Source organism: Peromyscus maniculatus, chromosome 14, assembly GCF_049852395.1.
Source record: "Peromyscus maniculatus bairdii isolate BWxNUB_F1_BW_parent chromosome 14, HU_Pman_BW_mat_3.1, whole genome shotgun sequence".
In the NCBI taxonomy this organism is placed as follows: domain Eukaryota; kingdom Metazoa; phylum Chordata; class Mammalia; order Rodentia; family Cricetidae; genus Peromyscus; species Peromyscus maniculatus.
In genome coordinates this window covers 29,695,468-29,707,715 of record NC_134865.1, presented here as the reverse complement: position 1 = coordinate 29,707,715, position 12,248 = coordinate 29,695,468, and the positions used below count along the sequence as shown (strand labels likewise).

Genomic DNA, 12,248 nt, shown 5'->3' with positions numbered 1-12,248 from the left:
TCCCGTGGCAGCTCAGATAAAAGAAGGTAGAAGGAACACAAGTGTATGTATGTAGTAAGGATTCCAAGTGTTCCTCTCACTGGGACGTTCCTTCTCACTGGAACGTTCATCTACCATGCTGCTGTTCCAGCATATCAGCACTAATACGTTCTCCAGTTCTACCCATATTTGAGTAGTGTCAATATTAATGATATAAATCTGTGGCTGTCCAAGATGGCGGTATTCAAGGACACCCAACTTCTAGTACATGGTCGTTGATAGTGTTTCAGTAGATTGGTGTCCAGTGACTTCCCAGAACAAACACGTCACAAGATCTATTCCAGAGTTTACTATTTGGTAGCTGGGATGCACCCCTGAAACTTACTTCTCTCTTACTCTGAGCAAGTTCCAAGGGATCCAATGTCCTCTTCTGGCCTCTGAGAGCATTGCACCCAGTATAGTAGCAATAGGAGGCGGGATCTTTGAGATAATTGAGTGGTTGAGTGAGTGGTTGAGAGGAAGATGCTCTCATGATTGGTTTTATAGTACCTATGTGAAAAAGACCTCCAAAGCCTTACCCTTTCTCTATCATGTGCGGATATAGTTGAATGAGAATTAGGCTTTTCATTTGAACTCAATCACAATATTGTAAAACTTACATACTTCACAACATTTCTAGTAGAGTAAGGATCTGGCAGCGGCAAAAAGGGCCTAGCAGGATACTTTCTGTCGGGGGCTTTTACACACAATAGTGTCTGTTTTCATGGAAAATGGTTTCTCCATTTTCCACCTTTCTGTATTTTCTCTTTTAAAGCTCGAATGCTACCTTCTCACAACTAACTTCTGTAGCAAATTTTCCTTATAACCACAGTGTCTGGTTTATTTTCTAACAATTACAATTAAAATGAAGGAAATCTCTGGTAGAACACACAAAAAATGGTATGCAGGAAGTTGAGTAAATGAGCACATTTTTTCCTAGAGTGGGGTCTTTAGTAGTTTGAACTACTTAATAATATATATTCAACTATAATTTTAATATTAAAATTTAAAATGTCCTGTGTTTAATGACTAGTAAGCACTTGAAAAGTATTCATTTTGTGAGTAATAAAATAAAAAGTAAAAGATTCATGCTGTCAGTTATAAGATACATAGCTGAAGCTTGTTTTCTTGTCTCCTGGTGCCAAATCAGAGGAAACCAGTGAACTGGAGGTGTTAGTCAAACCCTAAGGGAGTTTTATAATTTCCCTGGCTTTGAGGACCAAGCCCCTAAGGTGCTTTCTGAATCCTTTGAAATGACTCTTAAAGTGCCTTCCCATTTTCTGCTCACAATGTGAGAACCCTCTGTGTGCTTTAGAATACGACCTTAGCATAATGCCTTAGACATGCAGTAGTTCACGGAGAATATGAGTTCTTTGAATTTTTTTGCACAAATTACCAAAATTAAAAAGGGTTTAGATATCCAATTTGGAAGAAAAATCAATATAACCTAGAGGAAAGATACAAAGCCTGAGGTCTGGGGACTGTTATGCTAATTAATAAAAAGAGAAGGGAAAGGTGCTGGGGACTGGGTTGAAGGTCCTGGGTTATGTGTTTACTTCCACAGTCTGTGATCAGGACAGCCTGCTGAGACTGGTTCTCATCTTCTACAACACTTTGTGATAGTAAGTTTAATCCCTCACTCGTTTTCACCTACACTTTTAAAATTACACATAATGAGTGTCCTGCCTGCTCCTGTCCTGTGCCAATAGCAGACCTTTGTTCAACTAGGAATATTTTAAATGAGTATTTTTTTTATATCATGGCTGAGTTCATATGAAGAGCCTAATTCCAGCCTCACTGTTGAATTTGTTTATTTTGGGAAAAAAAAGTTAAATGAAACAGTCTGGAACCTTTTCTTAGCATATTCATATTTTTAAATGCTGACTTTTATGAAAAGAAGGACCATTAGAGTTTAATCAAAATTCATGAAACTTCTATTTAAGAAAATGAAATAAATGAGGATTATTATAGATACACCAACCACATTCTTCCTTTCATACCCCAATAGTTCAGTTTGGGGATTCATTTATAACTATTTCTGGATTGTAATATGCCCTTTAACTCATGTGTGAAAATCTCATTACATGATTAGCAAATCTATTCTTAGCTCAAATATTTTTAGCATAATTATTTATAGAGCATGTATTTTAATATCTTATAATCTTTCAAACTTTTGTAGAAACTCAAAATAGAAAATAAAAAACAATAGTGCAGCTGGGCATGTTGTTAATCCTTGCACGTGGAGGCAGAGGCAGGTGTATCTCTGTGAATTTGAGGCTGATATGGTCTACATAGAAAGTTCCAGGCTGGCCAGAACTGCATGATGAGACTTTATTTGTGAAAAAAAGGGGAAAAAGTACAATCTTAGTCTTTAATTGGTTTATATGTCTTAGGTCAAAGTTTCATCAATATCAATGTTATTTACACTTTAATTTGGTACATTATTGAAATTTTGGAGGAGGGGGGTTGTCTTTTGAACAAAGTATGGATAATGGTGGTGTCCCTTAAATGCTTAAATAGTTAGAATATTTTTGAATGGTTTTTCAATTTGTTGATTTACAGTTCCAATTCAGTTGCCCACTGGAGGCATTCTATTACAATTTCTTCATGGATTACTGCGTTATTGGAAGAAAACAGAGGCCAAGAATTTTTAAATAAATTGATTTTCCAAGCCTGATATAGTCAGCTGTGTAACCCATTCTTCTGCTTCAGACAGTAGTGTGTGTTCAGGACTGCAATGTGGTCAGGGGCCAAGATTACTTGGTATGTGCAAAGCCCTAGTTTTAATCCAGTGTGGAGTTAGGGCAGAAGGTAGAGATGTGATAAGAAATTGAGAAATAAAGTTCGTAGAAAGAGAAATCTTGCCCTTCTATGTAAAGATGAAGCTCAAATCTAGAATAATATTCAAGAAACTTGTCTGGTAAAATGAGGGCCCTGACGAGGGCCAGGGAGTGCTTAAGTTGAACTGATTCAAGAGTGTTAAGGCCTAGGACCAAATAAGTAGTGCCCAGAAGTCCTCTAATACAGCCTTAGAAAGCTGTTGTCTGCTTTAAGGGCTAATGGGCAAAATGATTCTTCCTCAGTACATTGACCTTTATGCCCTTAGTCTAGATTTACATTAATGCAATAGTTTGCAAAAAGTCATACTTATAAAATTTAAATTTTGTGTGTGAAAACAAAACTAATCCCAGCTGAGTAGTCTTTTAAAAAGTAAATATGTGACCATTGTACATTGTCATTTCCACACTCCCATGGGTGGAACTCCTGTGGGGGAAACATTCGCCCAAAATGAGTCATGATAATATTGACAGGATTCAGTTGCCAATAAGAGGAAGCAGATGTAGCCAATGAGAATCACAACATTTTAGAATTTTAGATAAGAAATCATCAAGAAAAGGCTATGATATAATGCAGGGCAGTCATAATATAAAATAACAAGATTGTAAAACTAATGTATAAAAGATGTTGACTGATTATGTATTCTGCTGACATTACTCTACACACTGGCATATCACATTTAAAAAAGCAAAGTCTGTATCAAGTTGGTGCTGAGATTCTAATGGTCCTAGAGAACGAAATACAATAAAAATTCTTGTTTCATGTCATTGAAATAATAATAAGAATGCTATCTAGGGAATGAGAACAGTTAAAAAAAATGAATCGATATGTTGAAATTAAAGTTTAATTCAGTCAGGATTCTACACAAAGGGATAATGAGATGGAAAAAATCTGAATAAACACTTAAAAGATAGAGAGAAATGAATGGATGACCAATGTGTGTCTAATGGGGCTTCCAGAAGGTACTGAGTAAAAGAAAAAAGCTGGAATATTTAAATTCTAAGAATTTGAGAAATGGAAATGCTCAGTTTTTTTTTTTTAAAAAAAGAAATTATAAAGAGGGTAGATACAATTAAAGTTGTATCTAGGTAAGTTGTGAAGCTACAGAACACTGAAGCCCAAACTAAAACCTAGGAGGAAAATTTTGATTGCCTTTCTTCCCCCTAAAAGTAGTTTCAGCAGTTAGAAAGGTCTGAACGTCACGGAATGTCTCAGAATTGCCATAGGAAAGAGGCCAACTTTACACTCCATCTTTGCCACATTGTAACTTCAAAGTGAGGATTAAATAATTCCAATTTCAAATTCAGTCATGGAAAACCTACCTTCCACTTTCACCGAAAGAAGCAGTGGGAGTGACCAAGGGGGAAAAATCAGAATGGGGTCCAGCAGCAAACGATGTGAGGGTCAAGACCCAGCACCGGCTGCAAACAGCACGTTAAATGATGTCCTCTTTAGAGGTGCAGAGACCCGCCACGTCCCCTTCCCCATTGTAGGAGGAGATGTAAACAACTGATTAAGTACAGACTTTAAGTCCATTATTGCTGTTAAAATGTTTGAAAGTAGAAACAGAATATGTGATTTCCAGAGTAGTAGAATAAAAACAGGTAAAATAAGAAAACCCAACCCACTGTTTATAAAGTCAAGATCTTACAGTTTTACATTGCTATATGTTCACAGCTATGTGCTCTTTGGTTCATTAGAAATGAAGAAGGGAAAAGATGAAACAAAGAAAAACCTATAATTGAAAAACAGGAAGGTAGTAGGGATGACATGGACCTGCTTACCCAATGGCAGGCTGAACATCCCAGGGGTTCAAATCTCTGACTTGTTCCACTTTCGGCTTCTATCTAGATGCAACACACGAAACCCCGAGTGGGGAATTTTCCACTTTCCCATCTCTCTGTGTGGATTGTTCATCATGTGTTCCAGTTACATCTTGTCTCGTCTTCTGCGTTAGAACTGTGATGTCCATAGGTAGTTTGGCCTTAAAACCCTCCACAAAGCTATGTACCCAAAGCTATGTATCTCTCTAGTGATATAGACAGCCCTAGTAAATATTTTCCTCCTCCTTTTTTTATTTTATTACTTCCTAAAGTTTGATTTTACTTTTTTCAATTGCTAGTGTACATTTTCCCCCCCACAGGGTCTCATGTAGCCAAGGCTAGCTTTGAACTTGCTTTGTCACTGAGAACAACCTTGTCATTCTCCTGCTGCCACCCCCTGAGTGCTAGACTTGCAGGTGTGGACCACCAAGCCTGGATGAAAGGAATGATTTTCTTAATATATGGTTGTTGGGAAACTTATACAACTTAGAGTGCAACCTAGTTTGTTGGTTTCGAGGCTGGGAGGAAAGGGGGAGAGACCAGGAACAGGTCAGCATCAAACAGTTCTTCCACAGTTGCAGCATCACTTTCTGTCAGGCCTTCCCTAGAGAGTTTTGTAGAACTGATGTCATTGTGTGTTTTGGAGACGGGAACCAGAGCACAGAGAACTCCACACTGAGACAGCGTCCTGCAGCTGTACTGTGCACTTCTTAAGCCGCACACTTAACAACGTGTATATTTAGCAAATGTATTTGTCATGATTTTCCATTTTGCATTGCTGTGTATTCACAGATACATGTTATTCGGCTCATTAGTGACAAAATGGCTGATGTTACTAAAAATTAATTCCGGCTGCTACTTATAATCATGCTGTGCTTGCCACTTTTAAGATAAAATTGCAGAATTTCATGAATTTAAAAAGAGCCATCTTCTAAAGTGAGTGAGCTCTAATCCCCATAAAATGAGAGCCACCAAATAGTCCGCAGACCCTCAGCCTTTCTTCTTCAAACTGCTGCTGTGCTCTGGGCATGATAATGAATAATACACTTTCAGGGTTGTTTTGTGTCTTTCTTTTCCAGACTCCAGATTAATTAATGACTATGCTTTTGCTTAAAATTACATACCAGGTCTTTCTAATTGGAGCTCAAATGTCGAGGCCAATGTGAAAGCTCAGTTTAATGATGACGTTTCTTCAAATAAAGGAACATTCCTCCCAGAGCCAGCTCATTTGGGATACTTAGTTTGGGTTACTGTTCCTGTGGCTGTGATAAAATCCCTGACAGGAGCAACTGAAAAGAATGAGGATTTATTTTGGCTCCTAATCTTAGCCCGGATGTGACCCATCATGGAGTGACACAGGAACAGGAGGCCACTGAGTGCATTTGATTCCTCAGTCAGGAACAGAGATGAATATGGATGCTAAGCTTGCTGTCTCTCTTTGCTCTCCTTATTCAGTCCAAGACATCAACCCACTGGTTTGCAGGAGGTGCAATTCATATTCAGGGTGCTTCTTCTCTTCTTTAGGTGATCTATCTGGAACCACCCTCAGAGATGTGTGTCTCCTAGGTGATTCTGAATCTAGTCAGGCTGGCAGTGAAGGTCAACCAGTACTTACATCAAGGGCTGGGAAAGAAAGGCTGTACAACACTATTTATATATTTTCTAAAATTAAAAATAGTTCTTCAGCTAGCCTTACAGGTTATCATAATGCTCTCTAAAGTTTTTCTCTCAACTTGAAAATCCTTTCAAATAATAATTTTCTGTATATTCCTTTCATATAATTTGCCCATTCTCCTTTATAGTCTATTTACTCATATGTGTCTTGATTTACCAGTTCCTTAGGAAAAGAAATTCTGTGGTATATATCCTTGTATTCCCTCTTCTGCCTTCTTCTCATACCATAAGCTCCTGGTCATTTCAAAGAATGGTAGGAAAAGTGTGCAGATCAGGCTTTGGAAGTAGTCACCTCTGAGAGGTGGTAGCATGCCTAGATAGTAAAGCAGGATGGCAAGGATGGGGATAGAAAGACAATTCCTGTTCTGTGAGCCTGCCCTGAGTCATAAATGACGAAACCTGAAAGGCTAAGCTAGTCTTCAAGTATCTAGAATGCTTAAGGAATTTTCTTTTGTCCCTTGTGTTCATTAAAATAATTGTCAAAATTTTTATAGGATTATGTTGTACAATGTGAGACTTTGATTCATGCATACATTGTGAAATGAATAAATGAAGGTAATTAATTTTATGTCATCTCACATACTTTTTTTGTGGCGAGAACTTTCAAGGTCTGTCTAATTGGAATTTTATATCCCTTAAACAAATCTTCTCATGTACCCTGTTCCCCTCCCAGCCCCATTCATCCGCCAGTCATCACTCTACTCTGGAGTTGAACTTTTTCCACATCAGTATGTAAATATTTGCCAAGATTTTCCTTTGTAGTGATGAGTAATCTTTTACCCAATGTGTTGTTATTGTTCTGTTAACTCATTTGTTTAGCCTTGTGGTTGTAAGGTCATGATAACTAAAGACCACTATAAAAATAAGATCAACAATTTCTACAATGGCAAAATAAATAGAAATGCGCTTGTGTTGCTGTGGAGCTGCTCCTTGTGTGGGTAGCTGCTGGCATCTCATGCTCTTTTCTTGTTTTGTTCCGTTTTGCTGAAATTATACACTGTCTTTTCTTTAGTTAAGAGTTGTAGGTTGTGGGAAAAGCCTAGATGTTTTGGGCAGGGCATGTATATTGTAGCCAGGATATGTAGCATGTCTTGCCATTCAACTGACCTTTTGACTGCTTCACTGTGAATTCTGCATTCTGGAGAACCTGGGTCAACTGGTCAACTGCAAATGGCAATTACTACTCCCACTACCACCAATTATTATCACTAGGATAAAGAAATTAGCCACATCTGTGGCTTTATTCTATGTACATATTTTTAATTCTAGAATGCATCCAACTCTTCAAGTAAGTTTTCTTTTCCCCACACTGTTTTATCTATTTTTCCCCATCACTTTGGTATTTCCTTCCTACATCTATTAGCTGGCTTCCCTCTGTCAGCTGCCTCCTTAATGTCCTTTCTGTCCTTTGCCCTCTCCTCTCTATGGCACTTGCTATCTAGACATTGAATTGATGCATTTCCCTGTTCATCATGGCTCTTCCTCCATCCATTTCTTTCCTGAAAGTATATTTTCTTCTTTTCATATCTTCTTTAATTTCTCCAGGATGCCATTATCTATGGCTAAATGTTTTTTCATTATCCAGTTCTCTAGAATGAATTCACTTTTTGTTTTTAGAAAGGGAGGGAAGGAGGAAAGAGGAAGGGGTGGGAGAGAAGGAGGGAAGAGGAAGGGGTGGGAGAGAAGGAGGGAAGAGGAAGGGGTGGGAGGGAGAAAGAAGACTACAGGCTAAATAAATGCAGCACCCATTGAACAAAACAAGAATCATAGTCAGCTTTACATGGTCCTGCTCCTATCCTGAAGAACACGATTTCTGGTTTTTCATTATTGTTGAGAATTCTCCCCCTGCCCTTTGTATTCATCACATAGTGTTACAAGTATCCCCATCAGATCTTTCCACAAAGGCCCCAGTAAAATGATTTTCATTTGGGAAATATAACAGAATCTCAAGAATTGTGTCAGTGCATCTTATTCTCTAAGAATTTTGGGACTTTTGAACAGTGCTCCCCCACCCCCCAGCAGGAAGAATGGTTTTGTGAAACCGTGTGGTGTACATGGTTCTTCTACAAATCCCAGCTCCTGGTGATGTTAATGGCGATGGCGTAGGTGTTGTCTACAGATCCCAGCTCCTGGTGATGTGAATGGTGATGGCGTAGGTGTTGTCTACAGATCCCAGCTCCTGGTGATATGAATGGTGATGGTGTAGGGGTTGTCTACAGATCCCAGCTCCTGGTGATGTGAATGGTGATGGTGTAGGTGTTGTCTACAGACCCCAGCTCCTGGTGATGTGAATGGTGATGGTGTAGGTGTTGTCTACAGATCCCAGCTCCTGGTGATGTGAATGGTGATGGCGTAGGTGTTGTCTACAAATCCTAGCTCCTGGTGATGTGAATGGTGATGGCGTAGGTGCTGAAGGCAGGAGGACAGTAGTGGGAAGAGAGCAGAGGCTGTGATGAGGTGGGAGCAGCGGAAATCATGAGTCAGCAAGAACAGCTGCTAGGACAGCTGGATTAGAACATGTGTTACCTGGTCTTTTGTGCCCGAGCCTCTGAGTTTTGAAAGGAATCAGTAGTGCCCCATGCAGTGTCCCGAGGCTGCACTGAGGGTCGCAATCCATCCACTTGTCCGGATGGCTGACCCTTCCAGACTTCATTCCACGTGGCTATGGAAGGGCATGTCCTGCTCCTCTTCTCCTGCTCTCAGCCACCCAGTTCAAAGTGAACAGGGTAGGTGGGGTCAGTAAGGGCAAGTTACCTAGAAATAGAGAACAGGTTCAAAGTCCTGAAACCTGCCAGACTTCACTCTCACAGCCCTTCTCTGAGACAGGCATTCTATTAGACAAGCCTGTGGTGGCGTCCTTTCTGGTTCTTTTCTTTGTTACTGCCTCTTTCTTAGAGCAAACAAGTCAACAATAGCTCTCACTGGTCTGTGTTCCTCATACTATTTAGGGGAGAATAGAAGGAAGGCCCTCGTGTGGCTGGACTGTGGATAAGTTTGCAGATTTTCCATCACAGTGTGATTGAAGTCATTTGTATATCATTGTCTTTGGAGAGCATTGTAGTACTGTAAATTGATGACAGTGGATTATTCAGGAAAGGGTGGTGACAAATGATGATGTAGATTAAAGATCACCGGGAACAGATTTATTACCTTCTTCACTCCATGATCCAAACTCACTTTTAGATTGAGTCCAGGTTTTTAAAAAATTGAGTCACTGTTTTTAAAAACTAAGTCACTTTGAGAGGTTCCATTGTCTATGACTGATCCAGGGGAGGTGACTTTGTGTTTTTCTTGTTTTAAAATGTTGAAAGAAGAAAGGAGGAAGGGATGGGAAGAGATGTTGTGTCTTTGAAGTGTACATACTAGCATTTTCACGTTAGTTTCCTTTTTGTAGTTCTTGCCCGAGAATTGAGAAAATTATATATGAAATAAACATTGTCTTTTGCATATCCTGCTGTGCTAATGTCACTGTAATTGAGGGAAAAAAGAAAATCATAATTTTGTTACTCACTAGATTCCTTTTTATTTGTCAAAGTGTCCTGTATCCTAACAAATTCTCAGAAAATAATGCCATCTTGAGTTTCTATATTATATCATAATAAGAACATAACCTTGATTTTATTACAATCATCTGTTGCTTTAATTTCAAGAAAAATCATTATGTTTAAAAATCCTTGAATCCTTTTATCTTAAGATTTGTCTTCAGAAGCCGGGCGTGGTGGCGCACGCCTTTAATCCCAGCACTCGGGAGGCAGAGCCAGGCGGATCTCTGTGAGTTCGAGGCCAGCCTGGGCTACCAAGTGAGCTCCAGGAAAGGCGCAAAGCTACACAGAGAAACCCTGTCTCGAAAAACCAAAAAAAAAAAAAAAAAAAAAAAAGATTTGTCTTCAGGCTTCTAATATTTGGCAGGTCATTATCTACAGGCCTTGTAAAGTTGAAAAAGGATAAAGTTCTGTTTTGATCTCATTGCCCATTGTCTATTTCAAGACTAAGTATTGGTAGAGTGGTGTGTTCCAGAAAGTCAGGGCTGGAGAACAGGGTGCCATGGCTAGAAGCCTGCTTCTTGCTATTAATTCTCTGCAAGTGATTCTCCAATTCCTAGAAACTGGAAAACTCTAGTGTTAATGTTGGAAAAGTGTTAGTTGGAGATCATTTCTAGTTTCTATCAATTTTGTGTGGCTAGTCAAAACGGATACTGTAAACCTGAGCTTGTTGAAGCTCATTTGCTTCTTAGGTAACATGGTTACTTTTCTTCTTACCATAACTTGAGTGCCTCTCCTTTGTTTTAGGATTAGCAGTTTCCCTCCAGCTGCTACATGGAGACATTGAACAAATCAGAAGAGAGTACTCCTCAGTGTTCTCTCATGGAGTATCCATAACACGGAAGCTGGGTTTCTCTAACATTATCATGCCTGGTAGGTGACGTGGTATGCACTGAAATGGTGAAGTATGCATATATTCGCTGGTTCTGACATTTGAGAAATTGTCAGCTTTGAAGAGTTCATATGGTCCATGGGCCATGCATGTGGGAAAATTGAGATATATGATAATGAGCAAATTAAAAATTACTATCTGAAATTAAGTAACTGTGGTGGCCATGGCTGCATTTCACTGATGACTATAATAACAACAAAAGCTGAGATAGCATCCAAAACTGTTTTATCCATTTGTGGAGAAGTATAGGTCATGTTAGGTGATGTCCTCATAGGGCTTTTGTTTGTTTGTTTTATCATGGAGAACAATATATTATAATCACAGAACATAATGAGTTATATATAGATGGTCAAAATATTATTAGAATTGTATCTGAAAAATCACTCTCAGTGCAGGCCAGCTTGTTTCTGTGCGTGCCTTCAGGCTTATAGAGGAGTTTTCAAAGGTGTGGATGGAGATGTGCACATCCGGGCAGTCAAGGAGGTGATGATCAGAGGATGTGGTAATCAAGCTGTAACATTTTGACTTCTTCCTCCATGAGATTATTTTCAGTCCCCTTTAAAAATTAAACCTTGTATTTTAATATAGCTTAAGGATATATTATATACTGGTGAATGTTTTACTTGATATATTTTCTCTTTTTTATTATTCATACAGTAGGGTCTTCAGAGCCAATGATTCTAGCCCTGCCCCAGGTCCCTGCTCTCCTCGGTGCTGATAGTTAGCACCTGATGCAGTTCTGAGGGACAGCTCCACGGCCCAGCTCTGAGACCCAGTGGTGGGACGGCTTAGAAAAGACCCACAATGCTCTGCATTGCCCAGTGTACCATTTCGAGATCTCTTGATTAAAATTCACTCCTGCAGGGAAGGCTGGAGAGCAGCTTGGAAGGCTTTCTGAAGTGACCTGGCCCCGTCAGCCTAAGCATGTTGCAGGACTGTTGTGGAAAATGACTGTTTATAGATCTGTTTACTTGGTGACATGCTATTTGGTGACTCTAGCAGCCACTCATTATTTCCTGTAGTTGCTATAAATAACTGGTATTTCCTCTTTAACAAAAAAGAAAAACATTCATCCCACCGGGAAGCAAGTTGATGGGCAAATCTAATATAAAAAACATATGTAGAGCAGAGTGTGGCCAGCTCCTAGGAGAATTCCTCATCTTGGTCCCTGAGCAGTATCACTGAGAAATGGAAAACTGTAAAGCAGGGTGGCACTTCTTTGGCTGAAGGATTGTCTGGGTGGTTCTGTGCTCATATAGCTTCAGTCTGGTTTTAATAATGGAAGGAGCCGAGGAATGAGGCTTGCTTCTGTCCTTCTCTGCCAGTACTCTGTAATGTATGCTTCATAGTGTCCAGGAAAAGAGTCCGTCCAGACACACACAGATCTGCATGGCATCAGGCTACAAGAAAGCTTTTCAAAAAGCACTTCATGGTTTCTTTTGTTTTCCCTTGTCTTCATTG

At 39.4% G+C, this 12,248-nt stretch overlaps 1 protein-coding gene across 6 annotated transcripts in view; it reads left to right on the top strand.

The window, feature by feature from the left end:
- Positions 1 to 12,248, top strand: part of Dock4 (dedicator of cytokinesis 4) — a 420,596-nt gene that overhangs the window by 244,425 nt on the left and 163,923 nt on the right. For all 6 annotated transcript variants that reach the window (XM_076550740.1, XM_076550742.1, XM_042260678.2 and 3 more), the window contains exon 13: positions 10,643 to 10,768. In XM_076550740.1, coding sequence (XP_076406855.1) covers positions 10,643 to 10,768 — 126 coding nt within the window. The remainder of the gene's footprint in view (positions 1 to 10,642; positions 10,769 to 12,248) is intronic.